Source organism: Ornithorhynchus anatinus, chromosome 2, assembly GCF_004115215.2.
Source record: "Ornithorhynchus anatinus isolate Pmale09 chromosome 2, mOrnAna1.pri.v4, whole genome shotgun sequence".
NCBI lineage: Eukaryota > Metazoa > Chordata > Mammalia > Monotremata > Ornithorhynchidae > Ornithorhynchus > Ornithorhynchus anatinus.
In genome coordinates, this window is record NC_041729.1 from 86515713 (window position 1) to 86541965 (window position 26253).

The 26253-nt window shown below is 41.9% G+C and overlaps 1 protein-coding gene across 1 annotated transcript in view; it reads left to right on the forward strand.

Annotated features, from left to right (window-relative positions):
* Positions 1-26253, forward strand: part of TXLNB (taxilin beta) — a 53255-nt gene that overhangs the window by 8263 nt on the left and 18739 nt on the right. The window contains 7 exon segments of the mRNA XM_001508827.4: positions 6882-6973; positions 14245-14415; positions 19357-19377; positions 19379-19408; positions 19410-19553; positions 23943-23952; positions 23955-24064. Coding sequence (XP_001508877.3) covers positions 6882-6973; positions 14245-14415; positions 19357-19377; positions 19379-19408; positions 19410-19553; positions 23943-23952; positions 23955-24064 — 578 coding nt within the window.

The following is a 26253-nucleotide window of genomic DNA, read 5'->3' on the forward strand; positions in this document are numbered from 1 at the left end:
CAGAATTTCCAAGCCTATTTTCCTCCCTTCCAGAACAAGTCCTGGACCTGGACTGGAGGGACCTCTGGAGGTGGAAACCAGAGGCACAGAGGGTATGTGATCCCCCTGTAGATTGGAAGTTCCTTGTGGAGTGGGATCGTGTCTACCACCTCTATTGTATTGTACTTTTCCAAGTGCAAAGTACAGTGTTCTGCACAGAGTGAGCATTCAATAAGTACCTCTGATTGATGGAATGACACTGACAATCCAGTCCTACTCCAAGCCCAGTCTCCCCCAGAAGAATTAATATATTTCATGAACTTTAAAGGTTCAAATTACAGCATAAATTGCCTACCCAATTTAATTATGATCTGCATCAGTGCTTTCAATTGACTAAGATTTAAATAGCATAGCATAAGGAAATGAGCAGAAACATTTTACCAGGAGAGGAAACACAGCACAGAATAAGTGCTCAGTAAATACCATTGATTGATTGGAGTGTTTAGGTCCCCTTAATTGAGCCCCAGTGTAAGTAAACCACTATCTCCAGTTGTCTCACTTTATTGAAGGACTACACTGATAGTGTTGCTGCTTTGCAAATCTGTTGGCCTTAAGGCATTATTTATGTAAATACTGAAACATTCCTACCCTGTCATGGAACATCATGCTCTTAGACAAAGTAGTTGGTGGGGACATGTCAAGTGGCTGGATGACATTAGACTGACGTAGTCTGAGTATACTTGATCCGCCATATGCGGAGCTCCAAGATTAAAATAACCCAGATAGTGTCTCGAAAGAGATCCACCAAGTTCAAAAGTTCAAGGTTAGGTCAAGTATTCTATAAACACTTGCAGCTGAAAGATTTAGAGGAACTACTCCTTAATAAATACTACTACTCCAGTTTTTAGGAGCTCCAGAGAAGCCCTTCCTGCTGTTTTCTCTGAAATAAAACTCCTTTGCCACACTCTGTCCAAAAGACTTTTGTTTTGGGTCTGACACTTTTAAAGTTCCCAAATGCCAGTGAATCTGGCAAAGAATACTCCACTCGTCTGCTGAGCCAGAAAACTGGAACTTTGTTGTTTATGCTCCCAAATCCAGCTCTTAAAATAAGACATTGTTGCCTCAGATTCGAACTTGGCCCTGTAATGTAAGAGAAAAATCAATCTTCAGGCTATTATTCCTTTTTCCCTCATCCTTTCCCAAGCCTTTCAACCATCACTGTGAACATTATGGGGAAAAAAGAATTGAGATTACAACTGTCACAGAGGAATCTTTTATAACAGGCAAAGCCAGAGCCAAAAACACAATGATAAGCATTGAAATTAATTCAGAAATGTTTATTCTGTAGTCTTCACTCTCTGTATCATCTAGAAAGGGAGGATTTGAACACAACAATTAACATTCAACCTTACATTCTCAAACCCTGAACATGACTCTTCTGGCTTGAGTCAATGTACCCTGACTCTCAGTTTTGAAGGAACTACAGTGAGACTTACAGTTGGTTAACAAGCTTCAGAATGAAGGCAGCAACTCCATTTTTACTCTGAGCTTCAAAACACATGGTGTGAATAAATCATTTTTAAAAATATCCTAAAGCTGGATTTGCACAAAAAAATAGAGCTCCTTTGAGCATTCCTTGTTACAATTCTGCTGTGTGTTTCAGAAAGTTGCCCTAACATGATATTGCTTCTTTTGCACTCCGTTTTTTTCCTTTTGAATGACAGTATGTTTCCCTAAATTAGTTGTTCCATTACTAACCTTTTGAGAATGGCTAAGGTGTCTTTTAGAACCTTTCTTTTACACTGACACCTAGTAACAGCCCCAGTCTTGGAGACTTTAGATCTCTCTCACCTCTCTGTCTCTCTCTCGTACTTAGTAGATAAGGAGATGTCCTGAAGCTGTTCTGTAACTCAAAATGTGTGGCATTGCCCATTGATATTTTATTGTGTTTTGTAAACATATAATGCTTTCTCCAAATCAATCATTCACTGGTATTTATTGAGCACTTACTTTGTACAAAGCACTATCCCAAAGGCTTGGGTGAAAGGTGTTAATGGTCCAAAGAATACAATTAAAAGGATAGAACTTAAATTCTGTGGGCAATTTAAAAATAAACAGCAAAAATATAAAAAAGTACCATGTAAAAAAATGAACACCGAATTTTCAGTTCTCTGTATTAATTATGGACTGTTTAGAGATATTTCAAATTAATTTTTAAGCCATAGTTTTCTTTTGTTAAAGTATAATGTCTTTTTTACTTAGATGGTGAGCCCCATTTGGGACAGAGACTGCTTCAGAACTGATAATCTTGTACCTACCCCAGAATTTGTACCTACCCCAGTGTTTGGCACATAGTAAGGACTTAGAGTAAATGCTCAATAAATGCCATTTATGATGATGGTGATGATGGAAGACAAGAGGTGGTCTGTGCTATGTACTCTGCTATTTTACTAAAGCAAGACTTGATGTATTTTTTTAGGTGGCTGCAACTGGAGTAGTTTAGAGCATAAGCAGATCACTAGCCGGGAAAAGGTTTTATCCACAGCCTCAATTTGCTGTCCACTGTTATGTCAGTAATCTGTAGAGAAGCAGCGTGGCTCAGTGGAAAGAACACGGGCTTTGGAGTCAGAGGTCATGGGTTCAAATCCTGGCTCGGCCATTTGTCAGCTGTGTGACTTTGGGCAAGTCACTTAACTTCTCGGTGCCTCAGTTACCTCATCTGTAAAATGGGGATTAAGACTGTGAGCCCCACGTGGGACAACCTGATTCCCTTGTGTCTACCCCAGCGCTTAGAACAGTGCTTGGCACATAGTAAGCGCTTAACAAATACCAACATTATTATTATTAGTAAGGACTTATGATTATTATTATTAGATTCTGAAAATTTAAGCAAATTCCCTTTTTAAGTAAAAAGCTAAGTAAAAAGTATTCTAAGTAGAATTGGGGCTTAACATTTTGAGTCCTGAATACCTACTCCTTCCACTAAAATCAAGATGGGGATAGCATTTATATATCTAACAGCAAAATTTGATCTCAAGTACCTATGTAGCATATTTTGGGATACTCATTAAATTGGAATAAATCTAATCAAATTTAATTTGAACAGACACTCTTGGGCAGATTTGGAGCCACATTTTGACAGCTGGTTTACTCATTTTTATTTCTGATTTCCTTCTTTGATATAAAAATAACTCTGTAATATTCCACAGATTCATCTGTGCAATGACCTCCACCATATGTCTAACCTCATCTCTATTCTGGCAGGGCAGGTGGCTCCACTTCCTTGTATACGCTTCATAAACGGAGAATTTCCCAGCATGGTGACCATATGCCCAGCACATGTCTTACCAACATTTTACACTATGTAAAATCAGATTTCTTTTGAAAGACACTTCAGGGAGAATACAGATTGTTCTATTCTCTTAAGAGATTCTCTCATCTCAGTTATCAGTTTTTAAATATGGTGAATAATTTTTCATATGCCCAGCCATTCACCTTTTCTCGGGTGACTTAATTATCACCTTCCCAGCAAATTAGGCCAGTCCCTTTATCTACAGGCTCCAGGGCTGCTATAATCTCATATCACACTGATGCCAAGGAAGCACTGCAGAGATTAAGGGACTAACTACGGCTAATGCTTTCTGTGTCAATCCCATATCTCCCCAAGGAAATGTAAACTCCTTGCAGGCAGAGAGCGTATCTACCAGTTCTGTTATATTGTACTCTCCCAAGTGCTTAGTACAGTGCTGCGCACACAGTACTTGCTCAATAAATACTATTGATTGATGTTTCGATTTCTCTTTTAAAGGGTGTTTAGGACAATTCAGATTGTTGAGGTGTTCTCATTCATTTATAACCCATTTTTTCTTTATTAAGAAAGACTACACAAGGAGAATGCCATTTTCTAAAAGTGAGTTAGGGACATTAAAATATCATACTTCCAAAAAAGAAAATAACATTCCTTTCTCCTTTCACCCAAGGGTTATGCTCTTGATGAGTGATTGACTGATTGACATAAAAACCACATTATACTCTGCCATGCATGACTTAACTTACTACCAGGGATTTGCTTTCGTCTGTGAGAGAATTGGTGTCACTATCTCCATCTTCCGACACAATGAGTGTATGTTCTATATAGACTTGCCCGTTGGAAACATGTCATGCTTAAGTTTGGAAGGATCATGGTAATTGGAGACCTAGAAACTAAACTAAACTACCCAACTAAATTCGATAGAAGTTATTTCTACTCTCCAACTTCTCAAGAGTTGCTCTGAGCCAAATCTTGTGACCGAACCTTTTACATTTTATATTTCATTGTAAACACAAGGCATAATATCTCCCCTATCCTAAAAAACTCTCCATTGACCCCAAGGTAAATTGTCTACATAACATCCACTTACTCTACTCTAAGTCTTTCTATGACCCCCTTCCAATGTGGCTTCCACCCCACTCCATGGAAACCGCCATCTCTAAGGTCACTTGTGACTTTCTTCTTGCCAAATTCAATGGCCCCAGCTACATCCTAATCCTCCTCTACCTGTCAGCTGCCTCCAATAAAGTGGAACATCCCATTCTCCTGGAAACATTATTTAATCTTGCCTTTACTGACCCAGGTTTCCTATCTCTCTGCCTACTCATTCTCAGACTCTTTGGTAGTATCTTTCTCTTCCTCCTACCCTCTAACTGTAAGAGTCTGTCAAGGCTGAGTTTTGGGTCCCCTTCTAATCTCCATCTATACCCATTCACTCCCTTGGGAAATTTGCTCCCAGGTCTATAATTATTGTCAGAATATGGGTGATTTCCGAGTCTAACTCTCCAACCCTGTCCTCTCTCCTTCTGTGATGTCTGTATTTCTTCCTGACTTCAGGACATCTCTTACTGGACGTCCTGCTGACACCTCAAACTAAACATGTCCAAAACACTACTCCTCATCCTTCCACACAAACCATGTCCTCCCCTGTCTTTTCTATTACTGTAGACAACATCACCATCATCCCTGTCTCACAAGCCTGTACCCTTGGCCTTATCCTTGATTCATTTCTCCGATTCAACCCACACATTCTATCTGTCATGAAATCCTGTTGTTTCTACTTTCACAACAGCACTAAAAGCCACCCTTTCCTCTCTATCCAAAATGCTATGATGCCGATCCAAACACTTATAATAATAATAATAATAATGTTGGTATTTGTTAAGCACTTACAGAGCACTGTTCTAAGTGCTGGGGTAGATACAGCATAATGGGGTTGTCCCACATGAGGCTCACAGTTAATCACCATTTTACAGATGAGGTAACTGAGGCACCGAGAAGTTAAGTGACTTGCCCACAGTCACACAGCTGACAAGTGGCAGAGCTGGGACTCGAACCCATGACCTCTGACTCCCATCTTGCCTCACTACTGCATCAGCTTATTCACTGGTGTCCCTGCCTCCTGCTTCTCCCAATCCTAGTCTTTATTTCACTCTGTTTCCCAGATCATTTTTCTAAAAATTCCATCTCCTCACTCCTCAAAAACATCTAATGGTTGCCTATCCACCTCCATCCACATCAAACAGAAAACCCTTACCATCATTTTTTAAATGCTCAGTTTTCTCCCTCCTATTTTACCTCACTGATTTCCTACTACAACCAAGCCTGCATACTTTGCTCCTCTAACATCAACCTATTCTCTGTACTTCAATCTCATCTATCTCACCGCTGACCCCTTGCCCACATCCTCCCTCTGGCATGGAACTCCCTCCCCCTTCATATACAACAGACCACCCCTCTTCCCACCTTAAAAGCCTTATTAGAATCACATTTTCTCCAAGAGAACTTAACTGACTAAATCTTCATTTCCCCTACAACTTCTCCCTTCTGCTTCGCCTATGCATTTGAATCTGTACTGTTTAATCACATGATATTCACCTCACCTTCAGCCCCACAGCACTTATACACATATCCATAATTTATTTTAATGTCTGTCTCCCCCTCTAGACTGTAAGCTTCTGGTGGGCAGAGAACTTGTCTACCAACTCTGTTGCATTGTACTCTCCCTAGCTCTTAGTATAGTGCTCTGCACACAGTAAGCACTGAATAACTACAATTGATTGATTAATTGATCGATAAAGCAGAGGGATAGGCGTGGTGCTGGTTGAAGAAGAAAAATCCCACCAAGAATCAGTCATTCTTTCACTCATTCAGTGGTATTTTTTCAGCACCTCCTACGTACAGAGCATTGTGCTAAGCTCTTGGGAGAGTCCAGTATAACAATAAACTGACACTTTCTCTGCCCACAGTGAGCTTACAGTCTATAGGGGGAGACAGACATTAATATAAATAAATACATTACAGCTATTTATAAGTGCTGTGGGGCTGGGAGGGGGGATGAATGAAGGGAGCAATCAGGGTGACGCAGAAGGGAGAGGGAGAAGAAGAAAGGAGGGCTTAGTTAGGGAAGGCCTCTTGAAGAAGATAATAATTAATTATTGTATTTGTTAAGTGCTACTGTGTGCCAGGCACTATACTACGTGCTGGGGTGGATACAAGCAAATCGTGTTATACACAGTCCCTATCTTACATGGGGCTCACAATCTCGATCCCCATTTTACAGCCAAGGTAACTGAGGCACAGAGAAGTTAAATGACTTGCCCAACATCACACAACAGCCAAGTGGTGCAGCAGAGATTAGAACCCTTGACCTCCTGACTCCCAGGCCCTGCTCTATCCACTGTGCCTTGGTTTAGTGTGTAAAGAACAAATCACTATAAGCAAGATTTCCCTAAGATAAAGGGGTCTGCCCGACATAGTAAACAGTGAAAATCGGTTTCCCCAAGGGGAAGTAGAATTTCATGTTAACTAGTTCCCATCCTGCTGTAGTTACAGAGTGCTTTCTAAACTCTGCCTTTATGTCCTTTTAAAGGCAAGGAAGCCACCCTTCTGATGCAGACCTTGAACAAGCTGAACACATCGGAGGAAAAACTGGAAGTTTTATTTAAGAAGTATGCTGAAATGGTCAGTATGTCCTTTAACAACCCTTTGACTACACTGGGAGTTAAAGTTTGGAATAGGAGGCCCAGAACACTGAAACTTTCTTTGTACACATTCTTCAGTTATTGGATTCTTTTTAAAATAAAATTGTACCCAAAGGAGTTCGACTCAGTTGAGTAGCACAGATACCAAGTTAAAAAATCAGAGGAAAAGAAAAAATAAGAGATGAAAGCAAGGGAAAAGAGAGGATTTATGAACCAGTTCAAAAAAGATGGGGAGTTGATTATGTTTTCTTCAGTAAAATAAACAGACTATCTGCTAAAGTGGAGATGAACTGAGGACATTGAAGATAAGCGTTTTTCCAACCAAATATGAGACTGCAGCTGTGATAAAAATCAACTCCTACTGTAGCTGACTGATTAATTTCTTTCCTATTTTGCTGCTTCTTTTTATTCCTTCTGCTTCATTTCAAAGATAGTATAACACTGTATTTCAAGTTTCCATCCTGAGTGCCAGAAATTCTGAATCCAGTAGCTTGCTGACTTGTATTCTATCTGACTGTGTCCCGTTAGTATGACACAGTATGGATATTTAATTTGTGTAATAGAGCGCTATTTCAGGAGTTTTACATCTTTATCCCAATAGTCCTTCCATTTAGCATTTTGATCTCCATTTCTGCATCTGTAAAATGATAATATTTGCCCCCTCCCAGAGGTCAGTGCACCAAGAGTTGTCTCTCAGCTCTGTTTTCCTTTTAACGGATATTTTATTTTACTTAGTACTGAAAGCTGGCTAAAACTACTTAATGTAAAAGATTTAGTACCTGAAAGCAGTGTGAGAACTGTTTTAAGATCTGTCAGCCATCATTATTCACAAGATCTGAAGTCTAGGGTGACCAAGGAGCTGTTTTTTTCCAGGCTGCCGGGAGTACTAACTCTTTACTTTCAGGTGTACCCCTACTTGTCATACATGTAACCCAGGTATATGCCCTGCTCTCTTTGCTCATTTACCCACGCAGATGCATGCCCTGTCCCTGATGTCTTTTCTAACCACCTCGGGTAAGCCATTGTCCTCCTCCCCTTCCTCTCAACCCTCTCCAGTTCCCAGACAATGCCCTGTCCCACCTCACATTCTAAACTGATCTCTCCCCTATCATTCCCAGTTCTCCAAATCTCATCCCCTTGTGCCGGTACTTGGGTTTTTGTTTATAAACTGACCATGAGATGTCAGTACTGTGAGCTGGGCATGAGTCCCATCACAGCCCCTTCTCCTTCCCACTTGTAGCCTCACCTCTCCACTCCTGAAAATGTCAGTCAGTCAGTCATATTTATTGAGTGCATACTGTGTGCAGAGCACTGTACTAAGTGCTTGGCAGAGTACAACAATATAACAGACACATTCCTTTCCCATAATGAGCTTACCACCTAGAGGGGGAGAAAAACTTTAACATAAATAAATAAATAAATAGATAAATAAATAAATAGATATACTCTCAAGTGCTGTGGGGCTGGGAGGGGGAATTAATCAAGGTGCAGGAATGGGGACAGGGACAGACCAGGGAGACATGGGGAAATGGGAGAGGGGCATGGTCCAGCCCAATTATAGAGGTTCATTGCCTCCACCTCCCTCCCCCCATTCCTCCATTACTGTCCCATTCCCACAGTTTTGGCCAGGGCCAGGGGTTACAAGCAGGAAGAGCAAGGGGAGAGAAGCAAAAGTGCTCATGCTTCACGGTAGGGGCTGACACATGACTACTTATATATATATATATATATATATATAGGAAAAAGATACTAGAGCCCAGTGAGGTAGGGGAACTGAGGAGGCAGAAGGAGACAAGATTAGTGTGAAGAGAGGGAGCAGCAGAAAAGGTACTGGGGACAGAGGAATGTTTGGATGAGAGAGAGAATGAGAGGAGGAAGGGACCAGGGAGTTATCAAGTGCTTAGTACAGTGCTTTGCACACAGAAAGCACTCAATAAACACAATCACTAATACAGTGAATTTATATTTACCTGTAGTTTTTAGCTCTCACATTAAGACTGGAATGACACCTAATCAATGGCATGTCATGTCTATTAGCAAATGTTCCCCATAAAAACAAGTCATGATTCAACCATATTTTCCAGGAATGCACCTTGGTTGTTTCATGGGGTACGGTAAATTATTTCCTTTAGTATTTATTTCCAACGAGGGTGCACATATCAAGTTTATTTAAGACTACTCAACCTGTACTCACACATGGAAATGTCATCAGTCAATGGTATTTATTAAGTGCTTTTTTTATATTATAATGGTATTTTTAAGCACTTATTAGGCAATGCCAAGCACTGTACTAAGTGCTGGGGTAAATATAGGCTAATCAGGTTGGACACAGTCCATGTCTCACATGGGGCTCACAGTTTCAATCCCCATTTTACAGATGAGGTAACTGAAGCATAAAGAAGTTAAGGTAATTGCCCAAAAATCCACAGCAGACAAATGCTACAGACCAACACTTAGTGTCGTGCCTATTACATAGTAAGCGCTTAACAAATACCACACACACACACACACACACACGAAAACAAGTGACAGAGCCTGGATTTGGACCCTGGTCCTTCTGACTCTATCCACTAGGCCATGCTACTTACTGGGTGCAAATACAATACAACACAATACAAATACAGTAGAGGTAACTGTCATAAACCTTGCGCTCGAGGAGCTTACTGGTCAGTCAATAAATGCCATAAAATAAAATAAAAATCATAAAAAAGTTTTCATTTATTCTCTACTACTTCTTCCAATTGGTGGTGTACAAAGACTGTGATAGCAGTTTTTCTCCCTGTCAAGACCTAGAAACAAAACTTAAAAATCCACTTTTCAACTTTACCCACTGTTCTCACTCTTTATGATCCTGTTCTTTCTGTCATCTTGCAATGAAATAAAACCAATCAGCAGCCAAAGGACAATTTTGGCCTTCCTGAGCCTGCTTCCCAGGCAAACCTCAAAGGGAACAGAAAGCTTTAATTCCCATCAGGAAGTGTTTGAACTGCTGTTCCCTCAGACAAGAGCTCCGCAGAAGAAATTTTAGCTCAAAAGTAATTTTTTAAGGATTCATGATTAACAGAATTATGGTATAATTACTTAACCTATGGTTCTAGAATTTAGCATGCATCAGAACACAATAATAGAAGTCATTCACATTATAGCTGATACTCTTAAATTACATGTTTTACAGCAATTTGTCAGAATGAAAGACCTAATTGTTCTCAGTATAATAAATCCCAATAATCTGAGTAGAAATTGCCTATGTAGTCTAAGGGCAGAATACGATAGCATGAACATTAGATTCTGCTTACATGTTAACTTACTTTACTGCCTCACCTCAAAGCTATTATTAATGAGTGTTCAATGAGCTCTGATATCATTTGTCAGTTTAGAAAAATGTCATTACACGAGGACTGCCTTCTTAACAGAATAAATCTAGTTTCTAGTCAATTAGCAGAGCAGTCAATCAGTGGTATTTATTGAGCACTTACTGTGTGCACAGCACTGTACAAAGGACTTGGAAGACTAATATAACAGAGTTGATAGACATGTCTCCTACCCACAAGGAGCAAAGTTGAAAGGGATAGAAAAGAAAGAGAATTCACAAATGTAACAATTGTAAACCCCAAATCATGACCTAGTAGAAAGATAAGAAAGAAGAAAGAAAAGGAATCAAGAGCCCTGGGTTCTAATCCTAAATCTGCCACTTGCCTACTGTGTGACCTTGGGTGAGTCACTTAAATTCTTTGAGCCTCAGTTTCCTCATCTGTAAAATAAGGATTAAATACCTCTTCTCCCTTTGACTGTGAACCCCATGTGGGACCAGGACTATGTCTGATCTGATTATGCTGTATCTACCCTAATGCTTAGCAAGGTGTTTAGTACACAGTAAGTGCTTAACAAATATTATCATTATTATATTATATAAATAATATTAAACCAGTGCAAAGATTAAGTGATATTTGGGAGGTTCCCCTCCATGTATTGTTCTGGCATATAGAGCCCAGGCCTCCTGACTTTAAAGCACTCAATCATCTTGCCCCCACCTACCTCACCTCGCTACTCTCCTACTACAACCTAATTCATACACTTCACTCCTCTAATTCCAACCTTCTTACCATACCTCGATCATAAGTATCTCGACCCCAGCCTCTCACCCATGTCCTGCGTCTTACCTGGAACGCCCTCCCTCTTCATATCCAACAATTACTCTCCTCCACCTTCAAAGCCTTATTGAAGGAACATCTCCTCCACGAGGCTTTCCCAAGGTCCTCTTTTCCTCTTTTTCCACTCCCTTCTGTGTTGCCCTGACTTGCTCTCTTTATTCATCCCCCTTCCCACTCCCACAGGATTTATGTACATATCTGAAATTTTATATATATTAATGTCTGTCTCCCCCTCTAGACTGTAATCTCATTGTGAACATAGACTGTGTCTGTTATATTAATAATAATGGTATTTGTTAAGCGCTTACTATGTGCCAAGTACTGTTCTAAGTGCTGGGTCAGGTACAAGGTAATTAGGTTGTCCCACGTGGGGCTCACAGTCTTAATCCCCATTTTACAGATGAGATTACTGAGGCACAGAGAAGTTAAGAAGCTTGCCCAAGGTCACATAGCAGACAAGTAGCAGAGCCAGAATTAGAACCCACGTCCTCTGACTCCCAAGCCCATGCTCTTTCCACTAAGCCACACTGCTTCTCTGTAGTGCTTCTGTATTACTGTACTCTCCCAAGCATATTTAGTACAGTGGTCTGCACACAGTAAGCACTCAGTAAGTAGTGACTGACTGACTGACTTGACAAATCATTTGGAATTTTCATTTCAAGCATTGTTGTGGGCCGACTATGTTGAATTTTACTCTCCCAAGCACGGAGTACAGTGCTTTGCACATAGTAAGCACTAAATAAATGCCATGGACTGATTGATGTCAGAGGGAACATTTTGCCAGTTTGCCCAGGTCTATCCAAACCTAAAATGCTTCTCCAGGGGCAGCCCTCACCCCCTCAATATCCTTGCTCCAGAGCCATTGTATTCACCTGCCAGGTCCCTCTTAACACAGGCAGCACCTTAAAGCCTGGGAACCAGGCAGAAGTGAAGACAGAGAGCCATTGTGCACTTAAAGGAAAGGACATAAAGCCAGTACTTTAGCTCAATATGCCTGAAAGTAAACGCCTTATCTTCCTCCCAAATCTTCTCCTCCACCTTATTTCCCATATTTGACACCACCACCACCTATTTCACTGCTCCTAAGTCTGTAACTTTTATATTATTCTTGGCTTCTCGTTTTCTTACAACTTGTGTTCGTTTTTCCCCCACAACTTTGTCCAGATGCTCTTTGTTGTTTCCTGACTACAAAACTCTATCCGCCTCCTTGCTGACATCTTTGCTTCCTACCCCTTCTTTTTCCAGGCCATATTTCACTCGGTTTTCCGAATCATCTTTCTAAGCATTGTTCTGTATATCGTACTAGCAGTAATATCAGAGCCCTGAATTCAGTGCTGGGAGAGAATTCACAGTTGGAAGTTGAACACAGTCCCTGTCCCTCAGAGGGCACACAATCTAACATGTGTCGCTCCACTCCTCAAAAACTTCCAACAGTTGCCCATTTCTCTCTGCATTGAGCAGAAACTCCTGACCGTCAGCTTTAAGGCCCACCATCAGCCCTTTCATTCATTCATTCATTTAATTGTATTTATTGAGTGCTTACTATGTGCAGAGCACTGTACTAAGCATTTGGAAAGTATAATTCAGCAACAAATAGAGACAATCCCTACCCAACAACTTGCTCACAGTCTTTAACGGGGGAGACAGACATCAAAACAAGTATACCCTCTTTTCCTACTACATCCCACTCCACATTTATATTTCCTCCCAAGATCACTGGGCTTCATTTTCGACTCCCCAGCCCTCAATCTCTGACTCAGGCCCTTCCTCCTGCCTGGAACTCCCTCCCCTTCCTAATCTTCCCAACTTTCATCTTAGCACTTTTTTACCGTCACATCGCTTGTAATAATAATTATTATTATTATGGTATTTGTTGAGCACTTAATGTATGCCAATCACTATTCTAAGCACTGGGACAGATACAAGGTAATCAAGTTGGACACAGTCTCTGTTCCACATGGGGCTCACAGTCTTAACCCCAGAGAAGATTAAGGCACAGAGGCACAGAGAAGAGAAGCAACTTGCCCAAGGCTACACAGCAGACAAGTGGAGGATCTGGGATTAGAAACCATGACATTCTGAGTCCCAGGCACATGCTCTACCCACTATACTATGCTGCTTATATATTATGAAAACTAGGTATGACCACCTATAACACAACTATACATATTTGACTTACATATCCTACTATTAAAACACTGCTTAAACCTATCTGCAAATTATCTTGTATTTGCCTTAATCTTAAACTGAAAGATTCTTAATGATAAAAAATGTTTATTCTGCCTCTGGTGTCCTCTCCCAAACACTTAGTAGTGAGCTCCTCATACAAGTGCTCAATAAACACCATTGATAGATTGACTGATTGATTCGTCTTCCTATGGGCAGGGATCACATCTACCAACTCTATTATATTATACCCTTCCAAGCACTTAGTACAGTGCTCTGCACACTGTAAGTGTTCAGTAAATACCCACTGATAGTTTGGTTGATTAAATAAGGGTTTCCAGGCAGGAGATAGGGATTTAAGTGCCTCCAGAGAGAGGAGAGACCAGTAAAACACTGGGCTATATCAAACTGCATAAAAGGAAATAAATGGTCACCCTACTCGATGGTGATAAGTGTCCCTGGTCAAATTACTCAGTGTCAAGGGATATCTCACTGCAGCATTAGATGACCCAAAGTGGGGGGATGTAGGAAGGGACACCTTACAGCATATGCAATACACAGTGACATAGCACATGCATGAAGTACCCATGGAAGCAAGACCCAGGCCTCGCTAGATACCTAGGCCCTTTTTGGCTGGATACTGGAGAATGGGCCTGGTAGCCAAGGGAACTGAATTCTATCCCAGCTCTGCTACTTGTCTGCTGTGGAACCTTGGGTGAGTCACTTAACTTCTCCATGCCTCTGTTCCTCGCTCTGTAAACTTTGGATTCAATACCTGTTCTCTTCTCCCCTAGACTATGAGCTCATATGGGACAGGGACCATGTCCAAGCTGATTGACTTGTATCTATCCCAGTGTTGATTACAGTCCCTGGCACATAGTAAACTCTTAACAAAATATCATAAAGAAACTAATCTTTTCCCTTGCACCCGTAGCTGGAGGAACATCGAGCTGAGCAGAAGAAGCTCAAGCACCTCCAGAAAAGACAGCAACAGGTCACAAAAGAGAAAGACCAGTTGCAGAGCGAGCACAGCAGAGCAATCCTTGCCCGCAGCAAACTGGAGAGTCTCTGCCGGGAGCTTCAGAGACACAACAAAACTCTCAAGGTGAGTCATTGACCATTTCACTCTGTGATGAGAGCAGTTTGGCAGCCTCCTCAGACACCTAGTCCTCAAGGGGTCTTAGTAGTAAAGGGCCAGAACAAAATGCCAAATAAGATGACTTTGAAGTCATGATAACCAACAGTCCCTGTTTCCACTGAGAAAAGGTGGTAACAAGAAAGAACTGAGATTAGATGTTCGAATGAACTTCCAGCCACATGAGCTGGACACTGAGCATGCAAAGAGTCTTGTTCTCTGGAGATTTGGTGGGGAACAAGGGAAGGAGGCTGTCTTTCAGAAGGGGTGGCCAGGGCAGTCCTATCTAGAGGCAGTGAGGAAGAGAATCTCTCTAATTCACTCTCAGCCTCTGATACTAAGATGGGGCAGGCAGTCAGCCTCATAAGCCCCCTAACGGTCGCATTAAGGAGGCCACTGTGCCAAAAAGCAGTGGTGGCTTAATGGAAAGAAATGGACTTGGGGGTAATCAAAGAGGCCTGAGTTCTAAGTCCTGCTTCTGCCACTAACCTGTAGCATGATCTCAAGAAAGTCCTTCAACCCATTTGTGCCTCAGTTTCAAGTTTGTGAGAATATAATAGTAATATATATATAATTATGATACTTGTTAAGGGCTTCCTATGCACTCTCTAAGTGCTGAGATACATCCAAAGTTACAGTTGAACATGCTCCCCGTCCCGCATGGGGTTTCACAGTCTAGATATAACAATCTTTCATCAAATTTGTAAATATGAAATGAGATCACTCAATTTTCCTGGAATATGGAGATCCTAAGACATCACCCACCCAGGAGGGTTCTGGGAGTCGGCCACTCTTTGGAACAGGGAGAGTAGGTGGAGGTCACAGCCACCAATCTAGCGGTGGGGGCATCAAGGGCTGCAGGCAGGAGCCAGAAGGAGGACAGAAGCAGATCATGGATTTCCACCAGGCAGTTCTGGGAAGCTCTGCCCCTGCCCTGGGCTAGAACAGCCCAGCTGAAACCTGTCACCAGCCGACCACGGACTAGGGAGGGTCATGTCCTGCTCTGAGCCGGGGAGGTCAGGACTCACCATTCTTGGGAGGCCAATGCTGCCTCACTGGGGAGGACAGGGGAACAGTGGTGAGGAAAAGGCCACGCTGCAACTGTCCATTCCTGGCTCATGGCCACTGCCTTCTGGACCTCCAGAGTTTACTGTGTGCAGAGCACTATACTAAGTGCTTAGGAGAGTAAAATGCAATTGAGTATGTAGATACAATCCCTACCTATAAGTAGTTTACTGACTAGATTTGTGAAGATGGAGCTTCTGCATATTGTAAGTAATAATCCCTTGAGCTGGTAAGCCCCTGACCCTTCCTTTTTATGTTATGCTGTTAAGCAACTAAAACAAAGTGCTCAATAATATTTTTTGGATGCAATAATGGCATTTTACATGTTTAAGCTAATGAGAATGTTCAAAAAAAGAGAGGTGCAGAAGAGATGAGAAGTGAAGGAAACAAATGATACCAAATGTATCCTTTTAAAATTCTATTTTTACTTTCCTATGCCATGTTTGCTTGTATAAAAATAGTAATAATGATGGCATTTGTTAAGCACATACTATGTGCCAAGGCACTGTTTCTAAGCGCTGGGGGAGATAAAAAGTAATCAGGTTGTCCCATGTGGGGCTCACAGTCTTAATCCCCATTTTACAAGAGAAGGTAAGGATTTACCCAAAGTCACCACAGCTGATAAATGGGGATGCCGGAATTAGAACCCATGACCTCTGACTCCCAAACCCATGCTCTTTTCACTAAGCCATGCTGCTTCTCTAGTCTTAATAACATCAAGTAGAAGTTGGTTTAATGGAAAGAGCACAGGCCTGGGAGTCAGGAGACTCTACAGTTCAATTAGATTACCGGGATTTACTGAGATTACCAATTCTGCTATGTGGACCTTGGGTAAATCCAATTCATTTCTCTTTGCTCAGTTTTCCTCATCATGTAAAATGGGGATTAAATGTTTATTCTCCCTCCCCTTAGATGGTGTCCAGGTGTTGAACAGGCACTGAGAAGCAGTGTGGCCCACTGAGAAGCAGTGTGGGACTAGTGAGAATTTATTGCCAGTGGAAGCTGAAGAAGAAAGAACCTAGCAATATATTCAAGAGAAGCAGTGTGGCCTCATGGAAAGAGGACTGAGCTCCTCTTCTCCCTCTACTCCCTCTGCCACCCCCCCTTTACCTCTCCGCAGCTAAACCCTCTTTTTCCCCTTTTCCCTCTGCTCCTCCACCTCTCCCTTCCCATCCCACAGCACTGTACTCGTCCGCTCAACTGTATATATTTTCATTACCCTATTTATTTGTTAATGAATTGTACATCGCCTTGATTCTATTTAGTTGCCATTGTTTTTACGAGATGTTCTTCCCCTTGACTGTATTTATTGCCATTGTTCTTGTCTGTCCATCTCCCCCGATTAGACTGTAAGCCCGTCAAACGGCAGGGACTGTCTCTATCTGTTGCCGACTTGTTCATCCCAAGCGCTTAGTACAGTGCTCTGCACATAGTAAGCGCTCAATAAATACTATTGAATGAATGAATGAATGACAGGCCTCGGAGTCAGAAGACCTAGGTTCTAATCCCTGCTCTGCCACTTGTCTGCTGTATGTCCTTGGACAAGTCACTTAGCTTAGAGAAGCAGTGTGGAGTAGTGGATAGAGCATGGTCCTGGGAGTCTGAAGGTCTGCTTTGTCTGCTTTGTGACCTTGGGCAAGTCACTTCACTTCTCTGGGCCTCATTTACCTCATCTGGAAAATGGGGATTGAGCCTGTGAGCCCGTGTGGAACAGGGCCTGTGTCCAAACTGATTTGCTCTCTTCCACCTCAATGCTTAGTACAGTGCTTGGCACATAGTAAGCACTTAAAAAATACCACAATTATCCTCTGGACTGTAAGCTTATTATGGGCAGGGAAAGTGCACTAATTCTGTTGTATTGTACTCTCCCAAGCACTTAGTACAGGGCTCTGCACCTAGTAAGTGCTCAATAAATAGGATTGATTGATTGGGTCTGAATTGATAATGTTCTATCTACCTCTGCTACCTGGCACATAGCAACTTAACAAATACTTCCAAAATAAATTATTTTTCTGGAAGTGTTTTCCCTAATAATCTCAGACCCATATTTTGAATCTGAAAGAAACCAAGGGGCCTTTTTGTTTGTTGATTTGTTTTTCCCTCATATCTGTTAGTGGGAGCAGTGATGAGTATACTAGAGGGATACGGTAAACAGTCATCCACAAAGAGAAAACACCAGACTGGGAACAGATCGGAGAGGTTTTAAAGAGCCACCAACCCCTGTCAGCAGCAGCCAACTGCCTCTCACCTCAACATTTACTAAGGAATTTTGACTGATGGCCACCAGTCTCCTTAGCAGGCCCATTTTAGAAAACTACAGTCTCAGGGTTAGGGTTTGTGGGACGAAGTACAGTGACTGAACGAAAGTGTACAGGTTGGGTTGTAGAAGGAGAGAAGCGAGGTGAGGTAGGGAGATACAAGGTGATGGAGAGCTTTAAAAGCCCAGTGGTGGGAAGTTTTTGTTGATATGGAGGTGAATAGGCAACCACTGGAGGTTTTGAAGAGGGGGTGTGACATGTCCTCAATGTTTCTGTAGAAAGATGATCCAGGCAGCAAAGTGTGGACTGGAATGGGGAGAGGCAGAAGGTTTAGAGGTCAGCAGGAGGCTGATGCAGTAATCCAGGCAGGATAGGATGAGTGATTGTATTAATATGGTAGTAGTTTGGAGAGGAAAGGGTGGATTTTAGCAATGTTGGGAAGGTGGGACAGACGGGATTTGGCGACAGATTGAATATGTGGGTTGAATGAATATGACTTGCCAGCTGTGCAAGCATTTCTAGATTCATAATACAACATTCAATCCATTTCTTCAAAATGAATGAGTTTGGAAATCTCACAGCAACTAGCATCAAAAAAGATATGTGAGAAATTCTGATGTATTCCTCAGTGGATAGGAATGAATGCAGAGTTTTGATTTGGGGGAAAGTGGAGTTCAGCAATGAACATTATAAAAGCTAATTTAAAATTCTACCATATTAACAAAATGGGAGGGGAAGATTAGATGTTTCATTTAGAATTATGGGAGGATTTGAACCTTAGCTTTGCACCCCGGATCAAAAATTTATGAAGAACATCTCACTTGGGCTGTCTGATCTGTGTATAGTGCCTGTTTTTCAAAAATAACAGCTGAAGGTCTAATGTGTTTGGTGAAGATTTTTCTTTTATACTGTCATGCATTCCAGTGACTCTCTGCAGCTTTATGAGTTCCCTTTGTCACTCATTTTCTAATGGAATTTAGCCTTGATAGCAGGATATTTTGATATCACCTTGACCTTGATTGAGCATGTCACTCAATCTCTGGGCTTCAACATCCCCATCTGTAAAATGGGAATAAAGACGCACCTGCAGGCATAGGGACTGCAGTGAATGTCATTAATATTGTTACCTGAGCTTATTTCTGAACTCTGAAACACGAGATTGAGGCTATTAATTAATGCAGCTTGTCTTCCCTCTTACAGCAAAACAGCTGGAGAAGATATCCTCAACCAACTCTTTTGCCCTGGCCAGGAGATGACCTTTTCTTTCAGCCAAACTCAGAGCAATCGGAACTGTGGGAAGTGGAGGCTGGAACAGAAACAGCAGCAGTTCATGCACTCAGCTGGAGCCTATGTGTCTTTTCAGTAGTAATTACCAAATACACCCATTCACAGCACCTGCTTTCAGAAGCAGTTTGCCCACACTGAAACTCTTCTTTTGAGCATAAGGGAGCTGCACCCTCATTTTTTGAAACCTAGGAAAAAGAAGAAACTTACCAATACTTTCAAATGAAAATAATCCAAGACTCTGTAAAGGGTGGGGGAAGATCATTGCCAAAGCTACTGCAATATTTTTCTTTTCCATCACCAGGAGGAAACTCTCCAGCGGGCCCCGAGAAGAGGATGAGAAAAGGAAAGAAATCAACAAGTCATTTCCAGGGCACGCTAAGTGATATCCAGGCTCAGATTGAGCAACAGAGTGAGAGGAACGTGAAGCTATGCCAGGAGAACACAGAACTAGCAGAGAAACTGAAAAGCATCATTGATCAGTATGAACTACGAGAAGAGGTGAGGATTCCTCATTGCCCTGAAATAGGGTACCTTGGGAACTTCGAAAGAGGGTAAAATGAAAGAAGGAGACTGTTTAACCTAAGGAAAAAACCTTTCAATTCATCAATCAATGGTATTTATTGATTCCCTTATTGTGTGCCCAGCACTGTACTAAGCACTTGGAAGAGTACAAAACAATATATATAAATATATATAGTATTTATTAAGTGCTTACAATGTACCAGGCACTGTGCTAAGGGCTGGGGTAAGTACAGCTGATCAGGTTGGAAACAGTCCCTTTCCACATGGCGCTCCACAGTCTTAATTCCTACTTTACAGATGAGGGAACTGAAGCACAGAAAGTGAAGTGACTTGCCAAAGTTACACAGCAGACAGTGGCAGAGCAAGAGATTAGAATCCAGGTCCTTCTGACTCCCAAACACATGCTTTGTCCACTAGGCCATGCTGCTTCCTTATAGCTACAATCCTGATCAATCAATAAAGGCTTACTGGGTGACGTCATGCTTGGCAATACAAAAGAAACCCTGATATGTAATGTCCGATTCACGCTCAGTTAATAATCAGTACAAAATTAGCAAAGTGGATAGAAGATGTGTAAATATTGTTACTGAAAACTAAGCAAAGCAATTAAAATGAGTCTCTAGACAAGAAAATGTTCCAATTTACAGAGGAAGGCCAGCTACTGGCAGGCCACCTAAAGAATTCTTGACATCCCTTTACCAAATCCTCTCCCAGCCAACATGCTTATTTTTTTATGGTATTTGTTAAGTGCTTACTACATGCAGACATGTAACAAGCACTGGGATAGATATATGCTAATCAGGTTGGACACAATCTATGTCCCACGTGGACTCTGTTTTAATCCCCATTTTACAAATGAGGTAACTGAGGCACAGAGAAGTTAAGTGACTTGCCCAAGGTCACACAGCAGACAGTGGCAGAGGTTTTAATCCTCTTTAATGCTCTATCTACTAGGCCACTCAGAAATAATATTAACAATTAAAAACTTCAAAAATAAAAAACCAGTGGGAACTTAGCTTGTGGGTCAAAACGAGTGGTTTACATCTGTCCTCTCCAGAAATATTCACTAGTTTGGTGTTTTGAAAAAAGGTAGGACAAAACAGGTAGTCATCATCAGTCGGTACAAGCAGTAACGTTACTTGAGAACATCATAAGGATGATGATGATGGTATTGTTGAGCACTTACTATGTGCAAGCACTGTTCTAAGTGCTGGGGTAGATACAAGGTAATCAGGTTGTCCCATTGGGCTCACAGACTTAATCCCCATTTTACAGAAGAGGTAACTGAGGAACAGAGAAGTTAAGTGGCTTGCCCAAGTCACACAGCTGACAAGTAGTGGATCAGGATTAGAACCCATGACCTCTGACTCCCAAGTCCGTGCTTCTGAAGGTTTCTTGCAGAAATGGGCAGAGCCCATAAGTTGATGAGTGGGTGGCTCAGGGAATAGGCTCTATAATAATGATAATATTTGTTAAGCACTTTACTATGTGTCAAGTACTGTTCTAAGCACTAGGGTAGATATCAGCTATTCAGGTTGGACACAGTCCCTGTCCCAACAGGGGCTCACGGTCTTAATGCCCATTTTACCTGGTGGAGGCAACTGAGGAACAGTGAAGTGACTTGCCCAAGTCAAACAGCGGACAGTGGCAGAAACAGGATTACACCCAGGTCCTTCTGACTCCCAGGCCTGTGCTCTAACTGTTGTCATCCCCGTTCTAGGTCCTCTTGAGCCAGGGCGCTGCTTTTGCACCCCTGGACTTGGGTGCAGGAGGTGAGGTGGAGCGAGGCCATTTGTCCATAAAGGGGTGCTGTGCTCTTTTAAAATCAGTGGTCATCTGTGAGGGCCACCCAATATAAAACTGCATAAATGGTCACCATTTTGCAGGCACAAGTTTCCCTTTTAAAGATAATGAAAAATGCCGACAACGGTCCCAATTTCTTAGTTAAAAAATTAGAGCACCAATATGAAAACTTGGCTTCGCTTTAGGGTAGGCCTGAGAGTCTTGGTTATCTGAGTCCCCCTGAAACCCTCCCAGGTCTGCCCCCTTAAACAGGCACCCCGGCATCCTAGAACTGTCCTTAGGCCTCTTCAACCAATCAAGCAATCATCAAGCACTTACTCTGTGCAGAGCACTGTACTGAGCACTGGGAGCCTTCATCCTTGAGGTGATCCAGGGCTGGGCCAGATCTCCAAGGTCTCTCCCTACAAGAGGGCTTCCCAGACTGGCACATTCAGAACTGAGCCATAAACTGTCCAGTCTAAGGTGGCTAATGATGGCCCTCTAGACTGTGAGCCCCATGTGTCCAACCTGATTATCGTGGATTTACTCCAGTACATAATATAGCATAGTACTTGGCACAGAGAAGCAGCATGGCAAAGTGGATAGAACCCGGTCTTGGGAGTTAGAGGTCATGGGTTCTAATCCCGGCTCTGCCACTTGTCAGTTGTGTGACTTTGGGCAAGTCACTTCACTTCTCTGTGCCTCTTTTACCTCATCTGGAAAATGGGGATTAAGACTATGAGCCCCATGTGGGACAACCTGATTGCCTTGTATCCCCCCAGTGCTTAGAACCAGTGCTTGGCACATAGTAAGTGTTAACAAATGTCATCATTATTATTTAACAAATACCATTAAAAAAGAAATCCGGACACCCCCCTTTGCTGCCCTCCCCTCCCCAGTGTCCCAGCCTCGGGTAAGAACAAATCTTTTCCATAGAGCACGGGTGTGGAAGTTCAGAAGGTCATGAGTTCCAATCCAGACTCTGCCACTTGTCTGCTGTGTGACCTTGGGCAAGTTACTTCAACTTCTCTGTGCCTCAGTTACCTCATCTGTAAAATGCGGATTGAAACTGTGAGCCCCACGTGGGACAGGGACTGTGTTCAATTTGATTTACTTGTATTTACTCCAGTGCTTAGTACAGTGCCTGGCCCGCAATAAGCACTTAAACAAATACCATGATTATTATTATTATTAATTATTATTATAATGCTGGTGAATGATGGGCCAACCTTCCTGCCATCATGGAGTCCCAGGCCTGAGTCTACATCAGCAGCTCCGCACTGAAGGAAAAAAAAAAAGAGCATCATCATACTGGAACACCCTCACTGGATGCTTTGCCTTTTATAGTTCAGTTCATCTGCAAATCTGTCATCAATCAATGCAATCAATGGTATTTATTGAGTGCTTACTGTGAGCAAAAGCACTATATTAAGCACTTGTGAGAGAACAGTATATCAGAGTTTGTAGACACATTCCTTGTTCATATCATTCATTATATTTATTGAGAGCTTATTGAGAGCTGTCTTAACACTAGGGAGAATATAATACAGCAATAAACAGACACATTCACTACTACAACGAGCTCACAGTGTAGAGGCAGAGAATATTGTTGAGGAATTAGGGAATATTCACTTTACAACCCAGGGCTTTTTGTGTCCTGGTTTTGGAAGAAATAGTTTGTTCCAGAAGAATGAAATTGTGAGTAACTACAACACAAACTTTCCTTAACACAAAGTTTTACAAGAACAAAACCACCATGCTGATGAATAATAGAGAAGAAGCAGCATGGCCTAATGGATAGAGCACTGGCCTGGGAGTCAAAAGGGACTATTTCTAATCCCTGGTCCACCAGTTCATTCAATAGCATTTATTGAGTGCTTTACTAATGTGCAGAGCACTGTACTAAGCGCTTGGAATGTACAATTCGGCAACAGATAGAGACAATCCCTGCCCATTGAACGGGCTTACAGTCTAATCGAATGTTGGTATTTGTTAATGCTTACTATGTGCAGAGCACTGTTCTAAGCACTGGGTAGATACAGGGTAATCAGGTTGTCCCACGTGAGGCTCAAAGTCTTAATCCCCATTTTACAGATGAGGGAACTGAGGCACAGAGAGTTAAGGGACTTGCCACAGTCACACAGCTGAGCAAGCAGTGGAGGCAGAATTCGAACCCATGACCTCTGACTCCCAAATCCGTGCTCTTTCCACTGAGCCACGCTGCTTCTCGTTGTCTGAACATTAAACTTCTCTGGGCCTCATCTGTAAAATGGGGATTAAGATGGTGAGCCTCACTTGGACGAGAACTGTGTCCAACCTGATTAGCTTGCATTGCCGCAGTGTTAGTTGAGTGTTTGGCACACAGTGAGTGCTTTAACAAAGATGATTCGAAGAATGAGAAGTGGATGTGCTGTGCGCTGCTCTTAGAGATTCCTTCCCTAATTTTTCCACAAGAGGGAGTGATTTACACTGTCTTTCATCTTTTTTTTTTTGGTCATTTTCTTCATTGTGTCACTTGAGTGATGCCTGGGACATTGGAATTGGCAGGGCAGAGTGTTAATTTGTTTGTTTTTTCTTCTCCAGCATCTCGATAAATATTTAAACATCGAGAACTTCAACAGAAGTTGGTGGACGGCCAAACTGGAAAGCAGGCCCAGGAGATGATGAAGGAGGCAGAGGAGAGCACCAGCGAGAAAAGGAATATTGTACTTACCAGTTCTATTAATTTCTATGGCCATCTGCCTTTTATGCTTATATTTCAATATAAAATAATACGTAATTATCTGTACACCATAAAAAAAAACCCTAAACAAGATGTGCTCTTAAATAATCAAAGGAGATCCCAGGGGAAACCATAAATTTGATCATCTGGAGACCCTATTTTTCCTATTTTTATACTTTACAATATGGGGCACTTTGGATGATGGTAAGAGCCATAGAGTCTGGGTAATTTGGTATTCATTTATCCTTGCTGAATGTTTTGGGCAAATTCCCTGCAGCTTTCTGTGCTCAGTTTCCTTCAAATACTTACTGCTCAAAGATTATCTCCCAGAGTCAGTGGGAAGATTATTTGGATAAGGTCTGCCAAGCTCTTAGAGTGTATAGCAACAGCAGTGGTAATTGTATTTATTAAGTACTTTCTATGTACAGAGCACTGTACAAGCCATGGCACCTGAATTTAGCAAAGACCCTCTTCCAAGAAATTCATAGAGGTTGCCCTATTAGAGTATATTATTAAAAATGCATATAAATAAATCAGTGATATTTATTGAGTGCTTACTAATGTGAAGAGCACTGTACTAAGCGCTTGGGTGTGTACAATACAAAAAAATTAGGAGACATGTTCCTGCCCATAACAAGCTTGCATAAGCAACTATGTCAGTCAAGCGCCACTTTTAGAGGAAACTGAATTTTCAGCCTGGTCCTCACCTTCAGTTCCAGCCACCACTTTTTTAGGCTTATAGGAGCTACTCTGTAGCAAAACAATGTGCTAATATTCTAAGGGAAGTTTGCCTGCTATTTTCATTATTGAAACTAGAATGAATAGTATCCAATATATGAGGTACCGATAAGCAGTCCTTAATTTTTTCCCAAAAAAAGGTCAAAAAATGTCTGCATTTTGAGCCTGACTGTGAGATGTAAGATTGATCAATCAATCAGTGGTATTTATTGAGCACTTATACAAGAGCATTGCACTAAGCACTTGGAAGACTACAACAGAGTTGATTAACGTGATCCATGGCCACGAGGAGCTTACGGTTTACAGGAAGCAGGTTAGATTCCTCAATAATGTTGGTCCAGGAGACCGGAAATGGCAGTGAGGGAGGGATTCTAGACAAATGCTTGATGATGGCAGGGGCTGGATGACTTCATAAATTCCCCATTCATCATTCTCTATTCATCTTGCAGACCCTAGGGAAGGCATGACTCAACAGAATCTGCTTCCAAAACAAAATGAACTTACTTCTACTTCGTTTATCAAGGAATGAAAATTAGCATACAGTTCATAGAAATGATTTGAGACTTATGAAATGCTCTGCTACTTGTCTAGTGTGTGATCTTGGGCAAGTCACTTAGTGTCTCTGTGCCTCAGTTTCCTCATCTTTTATAATGGGAATTGAATAGCTGTTCCTCCTCTTCATCCTCCTCCTCATTCTTGGACACTGAGCCTATGTGGGACAGGGACTGTCTCTGAACTATCTTGTATATATCCTAGCAACCCTAGCATTTAACAGAGTGCTTGATATATAGTAAGCACTTAAATACTACAATTTATCATTATTACTACTTTGTAGTTTATCCTATGTGAATTATCCCCTTTGGTCAGAAGATTTTGGTCAGTGATGGAAGAAGCCTAGGTACCAGGCATGTGGTAACTAGGCACTGACAGAAGTTCCCTTTGTACCCTGTTCAATGTCAAAACCAGACTCTGTGGAATGAGCCTTGAGGACAGAAATAACTGTAGGTCTCTCTGAGCCTTCTTGTGATAATAATTAGGACTTTCCCCAAAACTTTTCATCTTCAAAGGACTTTACAACATTAATTAATTATCATGATCCCCACGAGGAGATAAGTGAATGTCTTCATCACTACCCTGCAGACAGAATCTGAGTCAACTAAAGCCATATTGTCTGTGTCTTCTGAGACAATCAGGGGCGACTGGGTCCCAATTCCCAGATTTCTGGTTTGACTAACTTTGCCTCTACCCTGTCTCATGTCCCTTTCTGAGACATTTGGGTATTCATCATGAATACCATGAAGCCAAGATCTTGAGGTGGCAGGGAAGCAGCATGACCTAGTGAAAAGAGCACGGGCCTGGGAATCAGAGACCCTGGGTTCTAGTTCCAGCCCTGCTGTATGACTTGGGGCAAATTACTTAATGTCTCTGTGCCTC